Genomic DNA, 24,263 nt, shown 5'->3' on the forward strand with positions numbered 1-24,263 from the left:
CCATGGTAAAACTGAGTATCTCTCTCCATCAAACTTCTGTTCAATGAAGGAGCAAAGATGGAAACCCACAAAACCCACTAACACATACCTGGCAAGTATTAGGAATACACACTGAACGTTTCTTATATATCCACCACAAATCGTTTACCTTGCATACTGCTTATACAAAATACAGAGTAATAGTTAATGAGGAAAAATGGGTAATGAGGAGCAAAGAAATTAAATCTTTTCTGTAATTAAAGACTATGCATTTTCTGCAGGATTTCTGAGTAGTATCTATAACTATACCATGAGTAATAAAGAAAATTAATAGTTTTAACCATGTAATGAAGTGCTGGAATAAAGCAATATTTTTTTTCACGGTTTCAATTTTAACAGAATTCATATATTTGTGTTTGAGGAGTTGAGTGAGTTCATTTCCTGAACATTTTATGTTTCTTGAAGGTCAATTACATTGCACAGAAGAATGAGCTTGTTAAGCAGAAATGTGTGGCAATTCCAACGATTTAAAAATGCAGAAAAATTCCTCAAATCCAAGATTGTCAAGATTTTTGTCCACCCTTTTTTCTGCCTGCTACATCTACCTGTGTAGGTATTTTCTGCTCCAACATTACATATTTCCTCTGCCTTCTCTTGGAGAACTGTTAAAATACAAGTTCTATAACTTGACTCTTGAAAGGTGTCATCTTGTTCTTTTCAGTGGTTTAACACAATAAATTTAGCAGTAGGGAGGACAGGAGGAAGAGACTGATAATTCTTCATTAGGGAGCAAAAGATAAAATCTCCAATATCGTTGCCACATTGCTGTTGGCCCTGCCCAGGAGTGCTTTCTTTTGTTATTGAATTCTGAGGAAAGTGAACAACTCACCTCAGCTACTGCCTTTGTACTAATATCCACCAGTGTTTCTGAAGAGTTCAGCCAGAAAATCCCTGAAGTTCTGTTAGGCTTGTGTGCCACGAGAAGGGGCACCGAACCATAAATGCCTATTTTGTCATGAATCTTGTGGCCGAAGATATCCAAATTATAAAGCCGGTAGGCATCACCATCACTAGGACAGACAGAGAGATGTGTCTGTTATACGTATGCATCCTGCACTAGGACAGTTTTAGCTTTATTGCCATCCCACTACACTCAGTGAACGCTCAGTGAACACTCTGTATTATGGTCTTTCGTTTAGCATCCAGAGCTGAAACATGGACCAGATTACTGCTTCTTTGCTTTAGTCCTAGCTATCTGAATCAAATGATATTTTTGCATCCAGTAAGACTACTGCTCATTTGCTCTAACAACTTAGTCCCCATGGACAGGGGCTATGATTCAGCTTGGTGTATCATTAAACTAAAATATATACTATATAATATACACATCTCAAGCTGTTGTCTGCATTAAATTATTAAGGCAATGTTACAGCTCTCCTTTACAAAAACAATACTGCTTTCACTAACAATCTGCTACCTTTACCTGGTGTTTTTGAGAAGAAGTGCTTCTGTGTGTTGTGGTATTCCATAAACATGGTCAAATCCATGTAAAGAGAAGTCCATGCCTACCGAACTAGGACCTGTGGGAATAACATTAAAAGAGAAAACCAGAGAGTTCTATTCTCAGGCTTAGCTGAAAGCAACAGAGCAGAGCAACCTAACTGAAAAAAAATATTAAAAAGCAGGTTTTAATAATTAGTTCTTTCATACTTGCTTTCAACTTCTCTTTCATTATTACTTATGTACTATAGAGGTAATGTTTTAGACAGATTTTATTATATTTATTTTGATTTTGGTCTGCTTAAGAAGATAAAATGAATCACTTCAATAGAAAAAAAAAAAAGTGGGTCATTTCTTTATTCTGTAGTGAAACTGCGTAAAATTATTTCCTGTTTCTATCCCTGTACCTACAAGCCAAGCTTTGCAGCACTGTGGTACAGCAGAGTGGACTTTAGAGTCAGTTGCCTGTTTTCTACTGCTCTTCTCTTCAGCCTCAGCCAGGGGAGTAGCATGAATAAGAGCCTCTGCCAGTGATATCATCTTGTCACATTACTATCCAGAGCAACTTTTGGCAGGTGACCAGAGATCCTGTAGACTGACAAGCAGTGGCTTCAGGATGAAGACCTGACCATATGGACTTTACTCCTCCAACACAGAGAAACAGAAAAAACCATGATGCTGGCCTAACACATTAGATACAGCATGAACAACATGGGCAACAGCTTTCTGCCCCTCTGTGTCTTGACTGTGAACTGAAGAATCCCCTGTCACCGAAAGGAAGCTCTTTCAGACTCCTCTCTCCTGGCTGCAGCTGCTGGGTAGTGCTGGTTGATATGAAAGTGGGCATGACAGTGGTAATGGACAAAGCTAACCAACTCAGTGCAGAATACAACTGGACAGACAGCAGATGGTAATAAATTTTGGTAATTATTAATTTAAATTGTATTTGAGCTACTGACCTACAGGTTTCTATAACCTTCTTTCCTTTCTTTAACCTATTGCCTTTTGTAGTCCCTCACTTACAAAGAGTTTTTCTGTGACAATTGTTAATGCTTGGGTATCATGATTTCTGATATATTGTGAGAATAAATTACAAGTGAAATCAATGTTATGTGCTGATACTAAAAGAGAAAAAAAGGAAAATAAAAAGGAAATAATGCATTGTATACCAGTCAGCCAACACAGACAGGGTTATGCTATGTCAGAAATGGTACACAGTGAGCTGACAAAATGGGTCACATTTAATATATTCCCTCCTGAACAGAAATCTAATGAATACTTCCAGTACTTTTGTCAAGTTTGTTACCCATCACTGATAACTGATGGGCAAGTTAAAATAAGGAGCTAGTGAGACACTGATAAATGTTAAACAGCTAAACAGAAAGCAGACAGAAATATGAATGAATGCAGCTATATACAAAGCAGTAAAGCTGTTTTCAGAACTGGGCTGAGACTTACCATGAGCTTTGATGTCTAAGAAGCTGCCAAATTTCTCTTGCCAGAGACCTAGATTCTCTTGTTTCTCCTGCATAAACAGAAACACCTAAGTCTAGCAAATGCAACTGGACACACAACGTATTCTAAGAAAAATGTGTTTATGCACATGAGATTTGTACATTGTTAACTGGGTTGTTTTTTTGCTAGATCTGTTTAATATAACACAATTCAGATTCTGCTGCAGGAATTGACACTGAAGAACTGATGTGTTAGTGTAGCACACATGCACTCTGCTACAGCATAAAAGGAATACCTAAAGTCTTGGATAGAATCATAGAATGATAAAATAGCCCAGGCTGGAAAGGACCTCAAAAGATCATCTGGTCCAACCTTTCATGGACAAGGGAGCCTAGGTATTATCTCGCACCCTGTCCAATTGCACCTTGAAACCTCCAGCGATGGGGGACTCTACCATGTCCTGGGGGAGGCTGTTCCAGTGAATGATTGCTTTCACTGTAAAAAATGGCTCTCTTCTGCATGTTGAACATGATTATGAAATGCAAAGATTGCATAGATGGAACCAAACAGGAAAACCTGTACAAACAGAAACCAGCACACTGCCCTGAACAGTAAGGGTCAGACAACAAAAATAACTCTCCAGGCTCTCCAGGGTCCTCTGTGTGTAACTCATTTTTAGCCTCCTCCAAATTTTGAGCATTGTGCCCTGCCATTCATTGTCCTAAAACTTCCACTTTTTGCAGTGTCTTTCCTGGTTTTCTTTTCTACATTAACCCCAGAAGTGGATGTGGCCTCTTGCAGCTGCGTGACTCCCCCAAAGCATGCACACTCCCTGGCAGAACCCAGAGTTCAGACACAAGCATGCTGAAGATGCATATCTCCTGCCATTTATAACAGGACGGTGGAGTAAGCAGCCACCTGCTCTGCAGGAGGCTAAAATTATATCATGGGCATAACTCAGCCTCCCAAGAAAACTGGTATGTGCCTTTATGCACTGCCAGGACCTGGTCTCTTTTCAGAGAGAATCTTACTTCTGTATTAAGCATGAATGTATGCAGAGGCATATTTTTGGACTGTTATAATACAGGTCTTGTTCTTTTGAAATTCTCTTTGCAATGAACAGGGAATTTGAAAATGACCAAATATCACCATAAAAATCCCTTTTACACATCTACTCCAAACCAAATGAGAGAACAAAAAAGAAAGAAAATATATATAAAAAGGCCATGGAAAAAATATTTTTGAGCCAGATCTACCTGACTGATGCCTTCTACAGCCCTGGTAAAACACATAAACCTTTATTCAACTATGAATTTACAAAATATCTCAACATGAAATAACAGGTCCTTTTTGAATTTCACTGGAAAGTGTTTAGGCTATGTTTGTACACATAGTATGAGAAGAAATCATGCACATGTGATTCCAATTAATCAATTATCTTTTCTACAAAATATTCATGCTGGAATTGGAGTAAGCGTGGGTTACCTTAGAGTAATCACTTGCTGCCTCCTCATTTTCTGCTGTAGGTTTTCTAGTGAAACAAACACATAGAAATAATCAGTTTATTGTTAACATAAGGAAGGATTTCAAAGAGAAAATTCATACAGCCTTATGTATTGCCTTATACATTCTGACTATTCTGAAAAATTCATGTCATTGTTGAGAGCTCTAATTGGCAAATAATTCTAATATTCAGTGTCTTAAAATAACCTTCACCCCATATTTGAGTTAGGTTGACTCCTTGGCCTTTCACATTTATTCCTATCTGTGTCAGTGTTTTACCTGCCCAGAAGATCCTCACTTCTTTGTTGTTCTCCGTTAAGGGCTCTCTATTAATTATAATTTTTGAAATAATGGTCTCTAGGAGAGACGCTTGCTATGCTCTTTTCCTAGTCATGACATGTCCTGCACTGTGGTTTCTCACCCTTTCAGCACTTTGCAGTAGGATTGACCTGTAAAATCTTGCAGCTATATGGCACATTGTAAGTTGAACAAAACTTACTTCAAGAGCTTATATGGTGAATCAAGCTTACCTATAGAGTAAGTTTAGTCATAAAATGAGACAAAACAATAACCTCATCATATTACCATCACTCATTCCCAAGAAAGACAAGGGTACCAGGATACTTCAGTGCTTTACAGAATTGGCCATTAACTGATGACAGCATTTTGTGCATGGCTGCTGTAAGGGATTGAAACAGTCTGCAGCTAATTGACCTAGAATTTCTTTGTTAAATTTTCACCATTGTACTTACTGGTATGAAGTAAAGGAGAAGACAGATTTCAATGCATAAAAGCTTCTATCATAGAAATTGCAATTCCACAGAATTTTTTATCTTCAGCTACAGCACAATCAGTACATACTACAATGTGGTAGACAGATACTGTACCTATCACTGGGAGGTGGTTGTAGGTGCTCAAAATATAACAATCCATTGGAATTCATGCTCAGAACAGTCTCACCCTTGGACTGTACCTCAATCTGGAAGGGATTTGCTGTGACTTGAAGTTTGTAGTCCTCATTAACGCTCAACACCACCAAAATACCTGCCTCCTTCTGGGATAAAGAGAGTCTGGCAAATGAAAAGCAACAACAGCACTGTATCAATCAGCAGCACATGAAATCTACTGTAATTAAATAATAACTTGAAACAAAAGATGGGCTGAGAATATCCACATATATTATAAAACCTCAAGGCCAATGTTGCAGCAAAGAACCCCAGAAATACATGCTGTGTTCAGGGTTCACTGAACAGTGCAACAGGTGGCTACAGAACTGCCATGAAAACTATCCAGAGTTTGCATTCACAGAATCACAGAATCCCAGGTTGGAAGGGACCTCAGGGATCATCTAGTCCAACCTTTCTAGGAGAGCCCAGCCTAGACAAGACGGCCCAGCACCCTGTCCAGACGACTCCTGAAGGTGTCCAACGTGGCTGAGTCAACCCCTTCCCTGGGGAGATTATTCCAATGGTGACTGTCCTCACTGTGAAAAATTTCCCTTTGGCGTCCAGTCGGAATCTCCCCAAGAGCAACTTGTGTCCATTCCTCCTTGTCCTCTCCATGTGACTCTGTGTAAAAAGGGAGTCTCCATCTTCTTTGTAGCTGCCCCTTAAGTACTGGTACATGGGGATGAGATCCCCTCTGAGCCTCCTTTTCTCAAGGCTGAACAAACCCAGCTCTCCCAGCCTATACTCGTATGGCGGCTTCCCAGTCCTCTGATCATCCTGGTGGCCCTTCTCTGGACCCCTTCCAGCCTGGCCACATCCTTTTTGTATAGATGGGACCAGAACTGTACACAGGACTCCAGGTGTGGCCTGACCAGCGCTGAGTAGAGCGGGATAATGACTTCTTTCTCTGTGCTGGTGATGCCCTTTTTGATGCAACCCAGCATCCTGTTGGCCTTCTTGGCCGCAGCAGCCACTGTTGGCTCATGTTGAGCTTCGTGTCCACCAGGACCCCCAGGTCCCTTTCCACAGAGCTGCTCTCCAGCCAGGTGGATCCCAGTCTGTGCTGCACTGCCAGATTATGTTTTCCCAGGTGCATGACCTTACAATTCTCCTTGTTGAGCTTCATAAGGTTCTTGCTGGCCCACTCTTCCAGCCTATCCAGATCTCCCTGCAGAGCAGCTCTCCCTTCTGGAGTGTCTACTTCCCCACTCAACTTGGTGTCATCTGGAAACTTCATCAGGCTACACTTGATGGCAGTATCCAGATCACTTATAAAGATATTGAATGACATTTGGCCCAATATCGATCCCTGGGGGACTCCACTAGTGACACGTTGCCAGTTTGAGAAAGAGCTATTTACCACCACCCTTTGGGTGCAGCCTGTCAGCCAGTTCCCCACCCACTGCACAGACCCCTTGTCTAGGCCGTAACACATCAATTTCTCCAGGAGGAGACTGTGGGGGACCGTATCAAAGGCCTTGGAGAAGTCCAGGCAGACAATGTCCACTGCCCGCCCCATGTCAACCAGGCATGCTATTCGTTTCACAATAGCAAGTAATGCCTTAGGTAAAATGATGCATCATAACAGGTAGGCTATTTTCTGACTGGGTCAAACAGCCTCAAGTTTCTGAAGTATATATTCTGATGTATATAATAAAAACCTTTTCCTATGTATTTAACATGAATTTTTGAAAGTAAATTAACCGCGTGCATTTTTATTTTCTCTTCCTGTAACAACTTTGTATTGTAGAGAGACAACTGTAGTGTCGTGCAAATGAGAAGGGAAAACACTCTTGCAAATGAAGCTGTATAAGTTACTAAGGTGCTGAAACATCTTCCCATCACTTACCTCTGGGTGGTAGGTTCCTTTATAAGAACATCAGGAACTTTGTATCTTGCTCTGAGAGGAGCTGCCTCGTCAATTTTAAGCCTGAAAATATTGCCTTCTATTTCACAAATTTCTACTTGTAGAAGAACCTGGGAGCAAACAAACAGATAAACTGGTAGTGATAACAAATACCAACTTACTTTTCAACTCAACATCACCACCTACTGTCTGGAAAAAACCATGCCTGCTTTCTGACTTAACGTTCTTTAGCATTGCTGAGTAACAATCATCATCCATCTGAATTTACACCAGCTAACTCTACTTCTCCTCTTTGAAGAAGCAACTCTTTATCTTCAAGTCTAGCGTGTCAAGCATGTCTAGACATGACTCTTCATGTCCAGCATTTTGCAGCTCTCCCCACAAGCAGGATGGAAAACGGGTGGCATACACAAATGTCGAAGTTTGGACAATTTCACTACTGTGCTGTCAATGTAAGAGTGGGATACTACTGAGATGTGGGCTTTTTGCAAAAACGTCAGTGCTCTGTGCTCACTAGTATTCACAGTGGTGCTGACAGTGATGAACTGTGTCAGAAAGGTGCCTAAAGAAAATGCATAATACTGCTCCACCCACTGTAACTTGCTATTTTACAGTTCAGGGAACTGGGAAGTCACTCTGTTTTAGCTCATACAAAATTACTCATTTTTCTTCCATGGAAGATCCCTACACCACAAGTCAGATTTTCTTCTGTTTTTTTCCTTTCTTGATCTCTCTTCCCATGAGATGCAAAACTGGCTGAAGAATTTTGGCCTGGTATCTTTTCCCGCTACCTGGATGCCAGTCAGCCCTGCTCTCTTCAAAGGCATGAAAGAATGAAAGAGCCGTAAGACCAGCGGGAGAGTAAGCAAGAGAAAAAAGATTCATTTGGAGTTCCAGATCCTGCTTCCCAGGAAATATTTTACATTATGCCATCTTTGTATAAACCCCTGAATAGTCTAGGAAGCCACAGTGCCTTCAGCCTTCACTCTACCTTAAAATCTAGACAAAAAAAATGTTTTTTTTTTCTGTGCTGACTGCAAAGAAGGTCAGGATTAACAAGAGAGGCAGAAAATACATTTGTGCAGACTACCTACATAGTGTGATGCTTAGAGCATGGAAGAGAGATGTAGTTCCTAACTCCCATAATCTGAGGACAGGTTAGGTTGCCTCTTCCCTGAGTGAATGTGCTAGCTGCTATGCTGTTAGATTAGAGAAACAGGAGACACCCCTCTTCCTGGCTGCCTTCTTAAATGCAAAGACGACTTTTTTTTCCCAAAAAAACTGCCTTTGAGCAAACACAGGAATACAAAGGAATGGTTAGGAGGTGCTGGAACATAGGTCTTCTTACTCCATTACAGAAAAATAATTTGTTATTTTGGAACTGTGGAGAAAACTCTGAATTAAAAACATTTTTTGCAGCTAAGAAGAGTTCTATTCAGATTTTTCAACAAGTCATTAAAGATTTTTTTAAGTTCCTTAAAACATCTGTTCTCCTTGTGCAGTCTCAAGTTGTCAAATAAATACTGACTGGTAAGGACATCTTTAGGCCGATACTTTGCATCATATCTTAATTATCCACCATTGAAGAATCTCAAAACCTGCAAATATTATCAGACTGGTTGATAATATTCACTGCTCTTTCTGTAAGCACTCTCTTATGCTAGGTGGGATCTCACCTTATTCTCCTCATGAATAATTTGGAATTTGACATTCTCATCACTTAACACGACCGAATCCAACAATGCTCGATACAACGACTTTCCAGGATGTAGAAGTTTCTGACGCCTGTCAAGACAGAAAATTATTTTTGGTCTCCCTAATTGTTGTGGGAGACTTTGTAAGACTGTGGCTTACACTACACAGAGGGATATAATATTGTTGGAAATGCCTAATTAATAATTATGTCTTGAATTTTTTCAAATACAATTATTATCAGTGCTTCAAGTCAATGAGAAAAGGAAGGAACGTAGTTCTGAGCACACATACATATTTATGACTGAGATGTTAGAGGGTTTTGGTCACCCATCACCACGCTACAGTGTTTTTTTTAAACAATCATAGTCTTAATTCAAGTGTCCAGCTAAATTCTCAGTTGTCCGGTTACATTCTTCTTTCCATGACCCCAGAAATTTCATCTGAATAATCTGTTTTTCATTTTCTATCATATACCCCTGCTTGGTCTGCAACCCCATAGTGAATAGCTTCTACAGTCTGTGGTGATGAAACAGTCTATGCTTGTAATTTGTAACCTCCTGAACACACATTGAGGAAATAGTTTTTCAACAAGCCTGCTGACTACTGAGTTTTGACTACAGCTTTTGGTGCTAACGATGTTTTTAGGACAGAGACCCTGAAACAGGCTCTTTCAACTGTTTGTTGAATGCGCCTTGCTGAACCCAGGTTTTATGAACTACTTGAAGGTTAAGTGTCTTGAAGGCTACCTTAAAGGGAAGTTCCTTCAGTAGTAAACTGGCTTTGTTTCCTTGCAAACAGATATTGCACAAATGTGAGCAATCAGATAAAAGGATTTCTTTTAAAAGCATAACAAAGACAGGATCTGATGCTTGCCAATGTGTGGCAACCTGCTGCTGAGAAATTAGATGTGTTAGGTTAAAATAGCAACAGGGTAGAAAGGGCTGGTGCAGAAAGAGGAAGGAGTCCTGCTCCCACTGTCAAAATGTTATTTGGGGTTTTCTGGTTAGTTGGTATAACACTGGGCAACCATTCCTTTCATCCAGGCAGCCCTGGATAGAAGACGATAGAGGATGGGAGGAAAAAAAGCCGGAGAGGTATCTCAGAAATTGGATGAGAAGGATCACTTAGCTTAAGATTAGCTTTAAGAGACTAATGAGCTAGAATTTAGATTTGATACTGAATTCTGGCCACGGTATTTGTTCAACAGGACTGTAATCATTTATGATACTGTCACATACTAATGGTTTCTATTGAGAATTCTGTTGTTTTGAACTATGGATATTCAAGAAATATCCATATCAAGAAAGCAACCTGTGTCTGAGCGTACCTACAGTTAAAATATTGCTGGGGCTTTGTCAGATGAGAGGACTGACTCTTTGAATTTTAACAGAAGGGGTTTTGTACGTAAGATTCCACCTTTTAAAATATGCTTATTATTGCTTGCTGACAGGTGAGTGGAACACTCACTTTGAAAGACAAATCCTGAAAGCAGCAGACTTTCTACGATTAAAAATCAATGTGTAACTACTTTCTGTATCTTTTAATATTACTAGTTTAAAAAAAAAAAACAAAACCAAACCTCACTACAATTCTTTTCTTTACCTGTAAAAAGCAATCTGGTTGCATTCTTTAAAGGTGCTTTTGCCCACAGCCTCATCTTGGACACTAGAAAGAGCAGATACAGAAAATGGTTAAATGTGTTCACCAAACACCTGCTGACTGATCAGATGATGGGTGCCCTCCTCAAGAGGGGTGAGGATTAGAGAGATTACTGTGTTGATATAAAAATGTGTTGGACTTCAAACTACTGTGTTTGGATATCAGAAGAATTTCTTGCACAGTTCCATGCTAAACCATTTCCTTTTAAACTTTGATAATTTTGGCAAACAATTGAATCCATGACTAACAGAGTTGAATTTCAGCATGAGTGAATTCTTAGGGCTTTGCATTTTGAACCCAGATCTCTCTCAGCAGTCCTTACAGTCAAATATTATGTTCCAGTAATAAGAATGGAGAAAGGGGCAAGACAGGCAGAGAAGAAACCCTGCACCCTTCTCTTCTACCTGCAGTGGGACCGATGAGGGAGGGAGGGAGGCTTCTGATGGTGCTGCTGACGCTATCTCTAGGCCTGAGGTAGCTTTTAGATCTATTAGCAGTAAATTTTTGGCTTGCGTGAAAAAACAAACGGGCTGCCAGTAGCGTATATCATCAAAATACTCCCGACAACATGCTGAGTTCAGACACACATGGAAAAGAGTGAGGTATTAGTACTGGCAAAGAGCCAATGCTTACAAAATACTTAATAATTATACATATGCAACATATAGAATGCAGATGGCAGCCATGAAGACTCGGTCACAATTACTGTGAGCTAAATATTAGTAGACCCGGATTATTATTAGAGACCTCACAGTAACCTTATATTTAGGCAACTTAATCCTTCCCATTTTTGCCTGAAGACACCCACGTGCCTTCGGGTTTTTGCACCAGGTCTGTGGGACTCCGTCGCCACATTTAACACCCTGCAACCGGACTAACCTCCCCGGGGTGCGGCCTGCACCCGCACTGCCCTGCGCGTTGTGAAACCGGCTCCCCTCCGCGGCCCGGTACGCGGGAAGGCTCTACCCGGGCAAGGGCGGCGGGGAAACACCCTCACGGCCGCCTCACGCCTGTCCCCACACCGGCAACACCGGGACCCCAAGGAACCGCTACCGGACAGCGTTACCTGGCTTCCCCCGGCGTGACCGCCTCCATGGCAGCAGGGCCCGGGGCTCCCCAGAGAGAGGGGCGGCAGCCGGGGGAGCGGGGCGGTCTCTCCCGGCACGGCCTCGCCTCGCCGGCGGCAGGTGCCGGAGGCCCCGGCCTGGCGCTCTGTCCCCGGGGAAGCAGGCGATCGGCAGCCGGTGCGGTGACAACCCAGGACCGGCCAGGGCGCGGCTCCGCCCCCCGCGCCCCTCCCGCCGGCCCACGGCAGCCGCGTCTCCCCCACGCAGGGAGCGGAAGAGGCGCGGCCAAGGCGGCGGCGGCCTCTGTGCGGCGGGATGGCGGCGGCGCCGCGTTTCGGAGGGTGGCGGCGGCGGCAGCGGCCTGAGGCCGTCCTGCTCCGGCTGCTGGCGGTGCTGCTGCTGGCGGGCGCGGTGGGCGCCGGGCAGCGCTCCAAATGGCGGCTGCCGGTGCTCCTGGTGAGTGTGGGGAGGGTGGCCGGGCCGCCGCCGCGCTGGGGGTTCCCGGCCCCGCAGCCGCCGGGCTAGCTGCCTGTGGTGGGGGTGGGAGGCTGCTCCTGCTCTGCTCGGCCTCCGCGGCGAGGCGGGGAGCGGGGGGAAACGCCGTGGGAGGGCTGCGGCCTGTCCCCGCCCGGACCGCCCCTGTGAGGGGCCTGCCCGCACCTGGGGTTGCCGCGAGGGCCGCGGGGCGCCTCCTGCCCCGCCGCCGGGGCCCTCTGCCCGGCCTGAGCCCCCTTCGGCGGGTCGGCGGCTGCCACGGGAGAGAAGAGAGTTCTGCGGGACATAGCTTTGATGGGCGGCGGGGGAGCGTGGTCCCTGTGGGGTCTGCGGGGAGGGAGGCCGCCTCCCCGGCCGGGGCCCGGCCTCGGTGGGGCCCGTGCGGGGGGGAGGATCCCCCGCGGCCCCTGCCGTCGGGAAACTCGGGCCCCTGGAAGACTGAACCGAGGGACGTGCGGGCCTCTGGGAAGGCGGAGGGATTGCCAGCACTTCTCTTCTACCCCGTGTCTTTAAAGTTGTGTGGAGATAAGCTGTTTTGCCTCATTAAACCTGCCTTCACCAGGCTGTGGGAGGGAGCAACGTATATTTTCTGTGAGGCTGTTGAGGTTCAGGAACAAAATTAAAGGGTCACGGTGAGCACTTGTGTTGATTCTTAGTACAATTTTTTTTTGTCGGATAGTCCAGACATTCTCATCAGCAAGAAAATGCTAATCATTTCAACAATTGGAAATGAAGTTGATTCGGTTTTGCAGAACAAAAAGGGGCTTCAAGCCTCTCAAGCCATCTTTAAGAGTAGGTTGAAAGGGTGGTGAAGCATGACCGGAAAATCTAGTAAGGCTGGTTCCTGATTTCACATTCACTTTCATTGCTATATTGACTTAAAAGTCTGAATGGAAGGTTATGTTTACTTAAGCTGGGTGACATTAAGCCCACTAATATCTTTTCCTTTTTTGTGGCTTTGCAGGGGAAGAAGTTTAACTTTGGGAAGATTCTCTTCAGCAACACCACCATTTTCCTGAGATGTAAGTGGTTACAAGGAATTAACCTGCTCTTTCTGCTGTTTACTCACACACAAACACCCACCCACCCCATTTAACATTTGTGACTTAAAACACTGTGTTTAACTGTACTGGTTGCAGTGACAGTTAATCTAGCACTGGATGAAAGCCATAGCTCTGATATGTCTGGGTGTGTTAACAGCCTTGAAGCTTCCTAGTTGTGATCTGTTTAGGCTGTAGCAGAAACAAATGGTTCTGTTCAGGCCCTCTGTGGAGAGGGCAAGGTGGGCAATGGGAGCATCGCTTTATTTTGGATAGCAGGTAATCAGGTGTCGGATGCACTGAGACGTATTGTAAGGTGTGCTTTCCTTATTTAAGATATAAGAAATTCCTCCACCTGGGAGATCTGGTGGTGTTTGGGACAGGGGCTATTTGTATTGCAGGGTGACTGATGCCAGTGTGCAGGAGGCAGTGCTTTTTGAGGCCATTTCTTTTCAGTTGGGCACTTCTGGGAGCGGTAGAGGAATGTTGTTGCATGCTATGGCAGAGCTATTGAGAGCTGTTTTCTCCTGATGACAGTGTGTGTGCCACAGAGCAAACATGTTTGCAGCCTTCCTGTTTGATTTTTTCTGTTTATTGCTTGTTGCTGATACGGCCAGGGCTATGGCTTATGTAGATTACTGCCCAAAGGAGAGTTTCTGTAAAATACCCTCTTATCTGTGAACATGAGGACAGCATTTAGATAGCAACTAGATGATATAGGTGACTTGTGGAAGTGACTAGGTGATTTAGAAAAGCTTGAAATCATCTTTCCCGTGCTCTTTGAGCACTTTAAGGGGTTGTTTGCGCCAATTCCTACCGTGGTGGTGGGGGAGCTGTTTGATCCCCAGCTGCTAATCGGGTAGTTATACAGTTATAGTGTCTGCGAATGCCTTTCTGCACTTCTGTCAAACCAGGAAATAAAAGTCACCTTATAGACAATTAGTGGGACCCGTGTCTTTGTCACTTCAAGGCTTAGTTGCTGCAGTGATACAGTGATAGTGCTCTTTTTTTTTCTTTTTAACTGAGAAAATTAAGGTATCATGCGGATTAGCTGATGCTTCTTGATGAAATTCTATATTGCTGTGCTCTGTTATGTTTAGTACTTAACTTACTGATTTTCTGGTTTAATTTTGGATACATGCCCTTCTTGGGACAGTGTTTTGAAGGGAGTTTGTTAAACTCACATGAATGAAATAGGCTAGTATTTAAGTGGTTGTTAGTGAAGGTCCCTCAGGTCAAGGTTAAGGTTTTCCCACTTGTCAAGTGTAGCTTAAATGCTGAGTTTCACAGCTTGCAGCAAGACAATTGCCAAGTGTGCAGCTGCAGGATCAAAATGTAGAAATCTGATGCTTGGGGAAAAGGAGGGGGGGTGTCTGAAAGGGCATTTGGAGCTTTGGTAGGTGTTAGGCATTCTTGTCTAAAGTTTAATAGAAATAGCGTACGTGACAACTAAGATGTGGGTCCCCACAGTGAAGTGTGTGGTAAGTCTAATCTTGAGGTGTACACCTGAAATAACCAAGAGGAGGAAGGAATTAAGGCACAGGGAAAATAAAATGTCTTTCTTATAAGAGAGGTTTGTGGCAGATTTGGCAGTAAGAATTCAACCTCCTAGCTTCTGATGTGGACTTTAACTACACTGTGCCGTCAGCCTTTAAACAGGCATTAAGCCTTAAAATTCTTCAGTGAAGACACCTGTTTTACATACCAGTGTGATTAAAAGATTTACATGAATTTAGATAATGAATCACTGAAAGAGGAAGGAACAAAGACTAGGAACTTAATTTCAGTTTCTCAGCCTAGGTGATACTTAAACTGCATCTGATACTGGGAAGCTTCAACTTTACATCTTGTTTCTTTTCTGCTTGTGTCTCTCTGGAAGCTGGTCTCTCCTGCTTGCTGTCTATTGCCTTTTCCATCTGCTCTGTAGTGTTTATGTGGACAATATGACCCTTCCTGCCAAACATGATTGCTCAGGGTTTTTCATGTTTTTGATGAGCACCTGCATCTCCTCCTCCTTTTTCTTTCCTTGCCTTGATTTTTTTTTTTGTGTGTGTGTGGTGTATCAGTGTCTCATGCTTTCTGCTTCTGACTAGGAAGATGGCCACTGGTGTTTCATATTGTCAGTAATGAATTTATTTTTACCTACTCGTTTACTTAAGTGCTATTCTAGAAGGCATCTGGTTTCCTGTCTAGGATCATGGTAGAAATCCTGCTCTCTGTAAATGAGTACAAAGACTGCATTTGAGTTGAGTGTTGCTGGTTTTGTTTGAAAGCTAAGGAACGTAGATTTCCATGTTGCTGAATTCAATAAATGCCATGGATGCCTTTTCTGTCTTTTAGAGTACTTCCTTTTCAAGGTTTCTGTAATTTTGATGTTTGCAGATACTGGCGGATTGTTCAAGTCATGGCCTGTTTTCCCTTTAGTATACGTTACTGCTGAACATAGTTTCAATAATCTTATTTATTTTTATAGGTAAAAAGGTATTTAAAAGGTGTTTTTGAATCCCTCCCATTTTTGGTAGCACTTTTTTGAGATCAACTTTATCAGAAGAGCCTTTGGCTTCTAAGAATTTGCAATCTATCCATGTCAGGGCAGTGCTTGTGTTGCCTTTTAGTTTCTTTGTTGTGCCCTCTGGAGCATCCAGGGCTACATGAAGAATGTATGCCTTGTTTTCATGCTTACTAGAAGGTGTCATGAGGAAACTCTTATTTTTCAATGATTGCATTTCCATCTTCCCCCCCCCCCCCCCCCCCCCCCGCCAAATCTTTGGTATTAGAGGCTTAGTTATTGAGTTTTTAGCTCTACATGTACTTGCTTTAGTAGTCATGTGGTTTAAAGTGTGATTAGTCAGTTAAGATCCCATGGCAGGGCCTTTTTTTCTAATTGCATTTTTTTTTTACCTGCAGTGGTCAATGTGGAAACTTTCATTAAAAGCTCATACATGTGACAAATTTGTGGGTGTCTAGTCTGAGAGGAATGTTGCCTGTGAAGGTGTGGGGACTTAGCCATTAGAAAGACACTGTCAACTCGAAAGGGTTTTGTCACCTGTTGACTGGCAAAACCCAAACATAATCTAAATGGCTCTTCCAAGATTCTGAATAATCACTGCTTATTTTGTTTACAGGTAAAGCTTACCTTCTTAATATCAAATTCTATTGATCAGGCTTTAGTTTCAGAATGAGATTTGAAACACAAAGATCACATGATCTTTCCTGATTAGGGGTGGGAGGGGGAAAGTCTTGTGTTTTGCTTCTCATGCATGTTGTTCTCTAAGAAATCAAAGCTGAAAGTTGTGTTTTTGCTGTTTTAGGTGGCAGTGCAGCTTTGACCGTGTGAGCTACTGTATAGATGGCTCATTTGTCTTTTGGGATTTGGGGTGGTGGCTGTTGAATTGCAAAATCTTTTATTTGTTTTCGTGGTGATGGTATTAGTATATTGTCTATTCAAATTGCTCTTCATATTAACCTGTTCCTAGCTCTATCTGTGTGTCCCATGTATCTTTGAAAGGGAAATCCTTTTGTGTATTGTAATCACCGGGAGTCACTGCTTTTCTCTTGTTTGGTATTTGCAGTTGCTGAAATATCCCCGATTGTCTTGAGAACAAAAAGCTCCCAAAAGATCTCCAGTTCTTTAGCAGAATTGCATAATGTTGCAATGGAATTCTGTTTTCCACATGCTTCTTTCTTTCACCGAACAATAATGGATTACTTGAGGGGAAATGTTTTTCTATTGTTTGCTTTCAGTTTTGTGTGTAAAATAAATATAATTATGGTAGTTTGGCACAAAATGGGAGGAAAAGCATGGTGGGTAGAGGGTGCCTTACATGTTGCCTTACATGCGCTTATCTGTTGTGGGTTTTCTTTGTTTTGTTTTTGTTTTTTAGTTGAAGGGGATGAAAAAGCTTGTGATCCCTCCCAAAGTTACAATGTTACTTGGTACTTAAGATATTCTGACTGCTACAATGAAGTCTTCAACTTTGGGGTAAGAATTGCACCAGATCTGGGACTGAGGGGGATGGAGATGTCTCACTTGCATCCTCATTGCTCTTTGGGCCTAAAAGACACACTCCTCCATTGGAAGATAAAAACTTCCTGGATCATTAGGAATGGAATGGAAAGGAACTGATCCACAGCTTGCTGGAATTACTGACTTTTCTGGGGTTTGGGTAAGGTGGAAATGTTTTTCAGAATTCTTCTAAACTCAGGAGCTTAAGTAGGTGCGTAGACTCTATATTGAATTGTGTGAGTTTATGGCAGATGGTAATATTTACAACAATGCTAATGACAGAAAACATTTACTATTTTCATGTTTAGTCTAAATTCTATTCTTCATGGATGCACATTGCAAGTATTAGCAATTTATAAAAAATGTATAGTGTTTCTGTCAAACGTGGTAGAACGCAACTGTGGTTTATACTGTGTAAAACCTTTTCCATGTTTACTTAAAATATTAATTACGATAGTTATAACTACTCACCCAACAGTACTGAAATCTTTAATCTTCAATATGGTAATGTAGAGTTTGTTTGTGTAGACTGAAGTTTATGCTGGCTGCTGCACCTCCACTGCAGGAATACTGTGATTTATTTTTTTTTAAATTAGGTATTAATTCTTACTCAAAGCCTGTTTTTGCCTCCTTTTTCTTTTTTTTTTATTTTTTTTTTTGAGTCAGAATAGCCTTGTGTGGTTGATAGCATTTATGCTATTAAATTCTGCTCAAGAGTGTGTGCAGAGGGAAGGTATGGTGCTCTCTAGGTCTTGCAGCTGCCTAGTGAGATAAACCATTTGATATATTGGATGCTAACCTAAGTTCTGTTCTGTGTTTGGCAGGATGAACAGGCAGACTACTATTTTGGGGCTACATCTGAAGAGCATCCGGGTTGGTCAGGGTACTATGCCACGGCTTCTCTCCTCTTTCCAAATTGCTCTGAGCTCTTCAGGCCTCAGGTATGGATAGAAACTTCAGTTTGCTCTGTTCTCTCATACAATATACAGAGAAGGTGATAATTCCTGTTATGTGTTAGCATCCTATGTACGTATCCATGTATGTTGGAAGGTACTTGGTTTTTTTATCTGTTTATGATGGCCAAACTGCAATGATGATTTCTTAATTTTGCTTTACTTCTGGCTTGCTATTCAACATCTGGCCCACCATGGCAGCCGGGGAAAACCCACTGTAAAGTTCAGTGCTATTTTTTTGTTTGTGGTTCTGTGTTCTGAATTGGTTTCACTTACATAAGCTACTGCTAGTTGAGTAGAAGTGTGAATCTCTGGTGGCAGAATGAAACTCCCACTAAATTCAGGTCAGTAAAGGACTGGTGTTTTTTGCTCAGATAATGGTCACTTATAATAAAGGAAATAAAAATGTGTTGGGAAATGGGTTACTTAAGCACTGACAGCAGGCTAAAAATTAAAAGTAAGTAGTGCTAAAACATGTTTGAAACAAATGAAATGGAAGAGAGAAGACAATGCAAAACAGCATAGGGAAGTAATGTGCAAGCATAGGCTCTTCACCAGCTGTGTATCACCAGATGAAGCTGTGCAATCATACTAATGACAATATCAATATAGCATTGCTGTCTTTCTTTAATGGTGTACATAAGGATACAAGGCAAATTGTGCAGTGTTGAATCTGTATTCAGCCATTTCTGATTTAGACAAAGGGTTGTGGATAGAAAATACTGGGAAATGTCTCATAACAATTGAACCTAGTGTTGTGGGTTTTCTGTTTCTTTTTTTTTTTAAGAAGACAGACATGCCTGAAGATGACTTGAAAAGGGTTTTTTAGTAATCTGTTTGCATGTTTGTAATGCCTTTGGTATGCAAAGATGGCTTGACAGGTTTTTCAAAATAATCTGTATGCTGCCTGCTTTTTGTGTTTAATAATATAAGAAATATGACTTCTACTTTTACTTGGTTTTATAGAAGAGATCTTGTGGGTTTAGCTGTGTAATGTGAACTCGGGCATCTTAAGTGAATGTTCAAGTTGGTGAAACTGGGGTCTTAAGTCTTTAAGTGACTTTTCCTCTGATTCCTTTGAAAAGCCTACTGAAATTTCAACAAGATATTCCTCTCAAATAGAAATTTCTGAAGTTTCACAGAAATGTCTTCTTTTGATTGTTTGGCTTTTTTCTTGTGGTACAGCAGTTTCATTAGATTTCAGGTCTCCATAGTTCAGGAGAGTTGGCAAAGTCTGGGTCTCTAATAGGCACCCACTCACCTATGAAACTTTTTTGCATAGACTAAGGCAGAAATCTCCAAATCCTGTTTCTGTGTTGACTTCATCTACTAATGGAGATAGCCAACAGATTAATGTTTAGAAAATAAAATAACTTCACTGCTGTCATGTCTGTGGCTGCAGTCCCAAAAATAGACATCTGTTGCTGCCCCCTCCCCATCAGACAACTCTCAAATGACAAAATATTAATCTAAGTATTCAAGATTCCCTCCACAAATGGACAGTTGTTTGATTCAGAAAAAATAAAAACTCTCTAATACAGCTGTTCAGAGACTCTTTCCTTATAATAAAGTTTACTGGAAGCTGTTCTGGTAATGTCATGTTAATATAAAGTGCCTATAAATGCTGTACCTTTCTTATCTTGCAGATTTTCTATAAAGAATTTGTTCATCCAGAGCCTCTCTCACCTGAGAAACAAGAGGTAAGGGGTTTTTTTTGTGGGTTTTGTTGATGTTATGGTTTGGGTTTTTTTTCTTTTTCTCATGAGTGAGCATAGGCATTGAAGAGATAGGTTTGGCATATTGATTTATCCATTTTTCTGTTTTTCTTTAAGGGCTTAAAAGATAAGAAGGAGAGTGGAGGAAATCACACAACAGCAGCAGATAAAACTGTATGTATATTGAGTTTAAACACGGCTTGGAATCCAGCAGTCTTAATTTGTTTTGTTTGTTTTAAATTTATATTTGTTTTTATAAGAAATTACTGGTAGCATCTACAAGGATGGTGGTGTTTTGACACCTAGATATTTTTTTTTTTAGCTTGAAACTAGGTAGCACTTTGTTTCAGTTACTGTCTTCTGTTTTTCCAGAGTAACTGCTGCTTCTATATATGAAATATAGAACTCATACTGTTCAAACTGATGGCATAAATTAAAAAATAAATTTCTTTTTTCATCATACTTTAATCATTGATATGATCTGTTTTAAGTGTTGACTAATACTTAGAGATTGCATTTGGTTTCATCTTTAACTAGTCAGAGTTTAAAACACTGTACCTAACAAGTTCAGTGATTACTTTTGATTTTCAATTATATTAGTACTTTTATTATATATTATGTTCAAGCTTTCACCAGGAATAATTGTCAAAATAATTTCAAGTTGAGCGTCCTGGATGCCAACAAAGAAAATGGATTTAACTTCCTGTGTTACAGGGCCAATTACCTTAAAGGTAAAACATAAATAGCTGTATGTGCAATTGTGAAATAAGGAATCAATGCCGCAAAAGATTGAGATATTTTAAAGGCAAAGCCGGTGTATAAAAAATATCCCTTTTAAGTTTACTGTGTTTTTAGTTAATTCTTTTAATTTCAGTCAATATCAGCATAAACTTTTTTGATACATAAAATTCTGTTGGCTTTAGGTCTTGTAGTCAGTAAGTTTCTTAAAAGAAATGCATGCTCTTAATGCTGAAATTCTCTTGGAGAGACCATTATAAAAAGGCTTTGTGGTAGTTCTGCAGCAGTCATGTGAGTGGCGTACATGTAGATAGTCTTAGTTTTAACCTTAATGCTTTTGGTAAGTATTGCAGTTTCTGAGATGGCCAGAACTTCTTCAGCTGTGGAATTAACAGTTTTGTATGCTGGAACTCAAAGAAATCTGATTTGTTTTATGGTGCAAGTATTTATCTGAGCAAGCTTCCTCTCTGTTTGTTGGCAGGGTTTGAGTCTTATAGGTATGAGAGCTGTTGCAGGGGCAGTAGTAGTTTCCACAGGAAATTACTACTATGGAAATTTTTTTACTTCTCAGCTACCTCTTCTGTCTTAAACTATGAAAATCAGCCTTCACTGGGAAGTTGAGTTACATGTAGCTGTGCTGTTGACAAACAATTGATTTCAGGAGGAAAGAAGTATCTCTGGGATTGTCCTAATATTTCTAGACTGAAAGTAAGGAATAGGGATGCATTGCAGAATTCTTTGTAGCTTTTGCATTACCTTTGAGTTGACTCTTGCAGTTAGCTAGTATTGAATTTGCAAATAAGCACTGATCACCTCCCAGGCCTTGAGGATTCTTCTGGATTCAGACAACTAAATCTTAAGTATTATGTCTAATAAATAGATTTAAAATTCACATATCAAATCTTTATTAACAAGTTTTAGGGCTAGGAAGAGATGAACTTTATTTTTACATTGAAGATATCGCCTGTGTATGGCAAGTCTACTTCTTTTTTGTCTTTTTGGCTATGCACTGTCTACATGTAGACATTTTATTTTCAGGCAATGAATGCTGTTATCAAAACATGGCGAGATGGGCCCTATATATTTATTGTGCAAATTGGAATTACACCTGTGAAGGATTCTACTACTAAAGAAAGAAGAACAGCAAACCCAACACCTTCCTCGTATCAAAATAATCCCATTACAAGTAAGATAGCCGTTTATACAGTAAGCTAAAATAATATGCCATTTTTATGTATACCAGTCTCAGTATAGTCTAAGGTACTTTTAATACATACTGTATGGTTCATTTTCATAAGATACTATCTCTCACTTCACATAGATGTAAGTACTACCTACAAGAAGTCTTTTTTATCCTTAGAAAATAGGTGATTGTAAGTGTCTTGAAGATGCTAAGGCTGTTGGTCTGGCAGTTCAGTAATGGATGTAAAGAAGAATCCCAAGCAGTTCCATTTTGAGGCTTGGTGCATTTCAGAAATGTCCAGACCAACACAGTGATTTATATTAATAAGCTCAAATCATATAGAATACAAAGATCATAACTGTCACCTTGAAATTATAGTATATCTAACAGTGCATCGATAATCTATTGAAACTTTTCTAAAGTATGAAAATCCCCTTAAAAAGTTAGGTGTGTTTCTGAACTTTCCTGTTACATGTGAATCTCCAGCACAAATTACTTTTAAGTACTGCCATGAGTTACTTGGTAATAGAGTGTGTAATTTTAATTACATGCTTTTAGCAGAGTGTGTTATGAGTCTTAACTTTTTTTGATTAAAGTGCAAACTAGGTTTAAAAGCTATGTGAAGATCTGGAATTTCTTTGTGCTTGAGTAAAGATCGGTTAAGCACTTGATCCTGGCTTCCTTCTTTTGATTCTTGTTCAATTTGGTTATTTTTTCACAGTGACAGTAGAACTGAAGGGGCCATATGAGTATCTCTCACTTGCAGATTATCCTCTGATGATTGTAAGTAAAACACCTTTTCTTTGACCTATAAAGTTGTGAGTTGATTTGAATCTCAGTGAAATACTCCTTCCAATCTTCAGGAAACACAAAGCCAGTGTCTCAGGAAAACAAATTTAGTAAAGGTTGGGTTTTGAAGTGTTGGGTATTTTTTTTGTTGACTGGTTTGATGGTGGTATTTTTTTGGGGGTGGAGGAGAGGGGTGGATGTTGGGGTTTGGTGTTTTTTGTTTGTTTGTGGGTTTTGGGTTATGTTTGGTTTTGTTCTGGTTTGTTTTTGTACTAAATACAGGGTAGGGAAAAGGTATGATTTCAGATGTTTGCATGTGCCACTAATGTTGTCCTTCTCTGACTTGGTGCCTGTCAGTTTGTGATACTGATAACTTCTGGAACCACTAGCTCTAAACTCAACAGGTTTACGGATGCTGTTTTTCACCTTGGCTCTTATCTTGGAAAATTTGCTATTTTATTCTCTTGATTACAGCAACCCTTTCATTTGTCACTGCTTTCTTTGTTCTTTTACAGCTTAATCTTCCTCCACCAGCTGTCTTACGCCCCACAAGGAGGTCCTTAATACTGCCTAACAGTGAAAGCATAACAAAGAGCTAATCCCCTTTTAATTCAAAGGAGTTGTTGACTTGGTTACTGGTTGCCTCTATCCAGGAGGCTAAGAAAATAAAAGAACTTACTCTCTACACTACACAAATATTTAGCTGGGGATCAATAACAAGTAAGGGCTCTAGCCTCATTGTATTGGCAGGAGTGGCCTGTAAATAGGAGAGCCTGACAGAAGTGAAAAGCCTCCAGCAGCTCTGCTGACGTGTAATTCACTGGTGTGAATATCCCTATGTGGCAGGTCCAGAAAGAGTTCTCTGTAAATGTGTGGTAAAGTTAGTAAGAGAATAATATGTGAGAAGGGGCAGAGTTTCTAGTACTTGATGGTTTGCCTCAGCTTTTGAAACCTGAGTTTTTGAAAGCTAGTAGCCTTGATATCTTCCTTAGAAAAATTGCTTTTGAATGCATTGGCAGACTGCTCTTCAAGAGAGGAATTGCTCAGAAATTAATTTCTCACTGCCAGCAAAGGGAATAAGAGTAATTGAGACTGTCACTGTAAAAGAATCCAGAGAAGACAAATGAAGCAATGCTTATTTCTAGTCACTTTTGTATATAAACGCTTCAAAGGTTGCTATGCCTGGGGAGAAACTAGAGCTGTCTTACAGCTGTGGAATGGAAACAAGGAAATTATTTTTCTGGGGGTTTTTTTGCTTCTTTTTTTGTAATAGTTTTTCATGGTGATGTGTATCGTGTACGTATTCTTCGGGGTTCTATGGCTCGCGTGGTCAGCCTGTTACTGGCGGGATCTCCTGAGGATTCAGTTCTGGATTGGTGCTGTTATCTTCCTGGGAATGCTTGAGAAAGCAGTTTTCTATGCAGAGTTCCAGAATATCCGCTACACCGGGGAATCTGGTAGGTAGCAATTGCAGTTTGCAATTTAATTGATGGGGCATAGCACTGGGATGACAGATGCATATTAAGCATGTGATTACTTGAGGATTGTTTCAAAATTAAGAACACGGAACCAGAGTTTCTGCATTTTTTTAAATATATATTGTAAATATGATGATCTGTGCTCTTCTAAAGCTAAAATGCTGTTGCTTTCTCTGACTCCTGAGTGTGCTGGC

The 24,263-nt window shown here is 40.9% G+C and overlaps 2 protein-coding genes across 4 annotated transcripts in view; one reads left to right on the forward strand and one right to left on the reverse strand.

The window, feature by feature from the left end:
- Positions 1–11,859, reverse strand: part of GANC (glucosidase alpha, neutral C) — a 29,757-nt gene extending 17,898 nt beyond the window's left edge. The window contains exons 1-9 of the mRNA XM_064462447.1: positions 11,672–11,859; positions 10,549–10,611; positions 8,928–9,036; positions 7,234–7,361; positions 5,325–5,507; positions 4,420–4,465; positions 2,938–3,004; positions 1,463–1,559; positions 869–1,049 (exon numbers count right to left, since the gene is read on the reverse strand). Of these exons, the coding sequence (XP_064318517.1) occupies positions 869–1,049; positions 1,463–1,559; positions 2,938–3,004; positions 4,420–4,465; positions 5,325–5,507; positions 7,234–7,361; positions 8,928–9,036; positions 10,549–10,611; positions 11,672–11,700 (903 nt within the window). The 5' untranslated portion in view covers positions 11,701–11,859. The remainder of the gene's footprint in view (positions 1–868; positions 1,050–1,462; positions 1,560–2,937; positions 3,005–4,419; positions 4,466–5,324; positions 5,508–7,233; positions 7,362–8,927; positions 9,037–10,548; positions 10,612–11,671) is intronic.
- TMEM87A (transmembrane protein 87A) overlaps positions 2,369–24,263 on the forward strand; it is a 33,833-nt gene continuing 11,938 nt past the window's right edge. For 2 of the 3 annotated variants that reach the window (XM_064462454.1, XM_064462455.1), the window contains exons 1-9: positions 11,988–12,128; positions 13,132–13,189; positions 17,092–17,189; positions 18,038–18,154; positions 19,813–19,866; positions 19,999–20,055; positions 21,658–21,805; positions 22,524–22,585; positions 23,865–24,048. In XM_064462454.1, coding sequence (XP_064318524.1) covers positions 11,988–12,128; positions 13,132–13,189; positions 17,092–17,189; positions 18,038–18,154; positions 19,813–19,866; positions 19,999–20,055; positions 21,658–21,805; positions 22,524–22,585; positions 23,865–24,048 — 919 coding nt within the window. Of the gene's footprint in view, positions 2,390–11,987; positions 12,129–13,131; positions 13,190–17,091; positions 17,190–18,037; positions 18,155–19,812; positions 19,867–19,998; positions 20,056–21,657; positions 21,806–22,523; positions 22,586–23,864; positions 24,049–24,263 lie in introns of those variants that run through there. The other variant, XM_064462456.1, reaches the window with a different exon arrangement.

This window comes from Phalacrocorax carbo, chromosome 10 (genome assembly GCF_963921805.1).
Source record: "Phalacrocorax carbo chromosome 10, bPhaCar2.1, whole genome shotgun sequence".
In the NCBI taxonomy this organism is placed as follows: domain Eukaryota; kingdom Metazoa; phylum Chordata; class Aves; order Suliformes; family Phalacrocoracidae; genus Phalacrocorax; species Phalacrocorax carbo.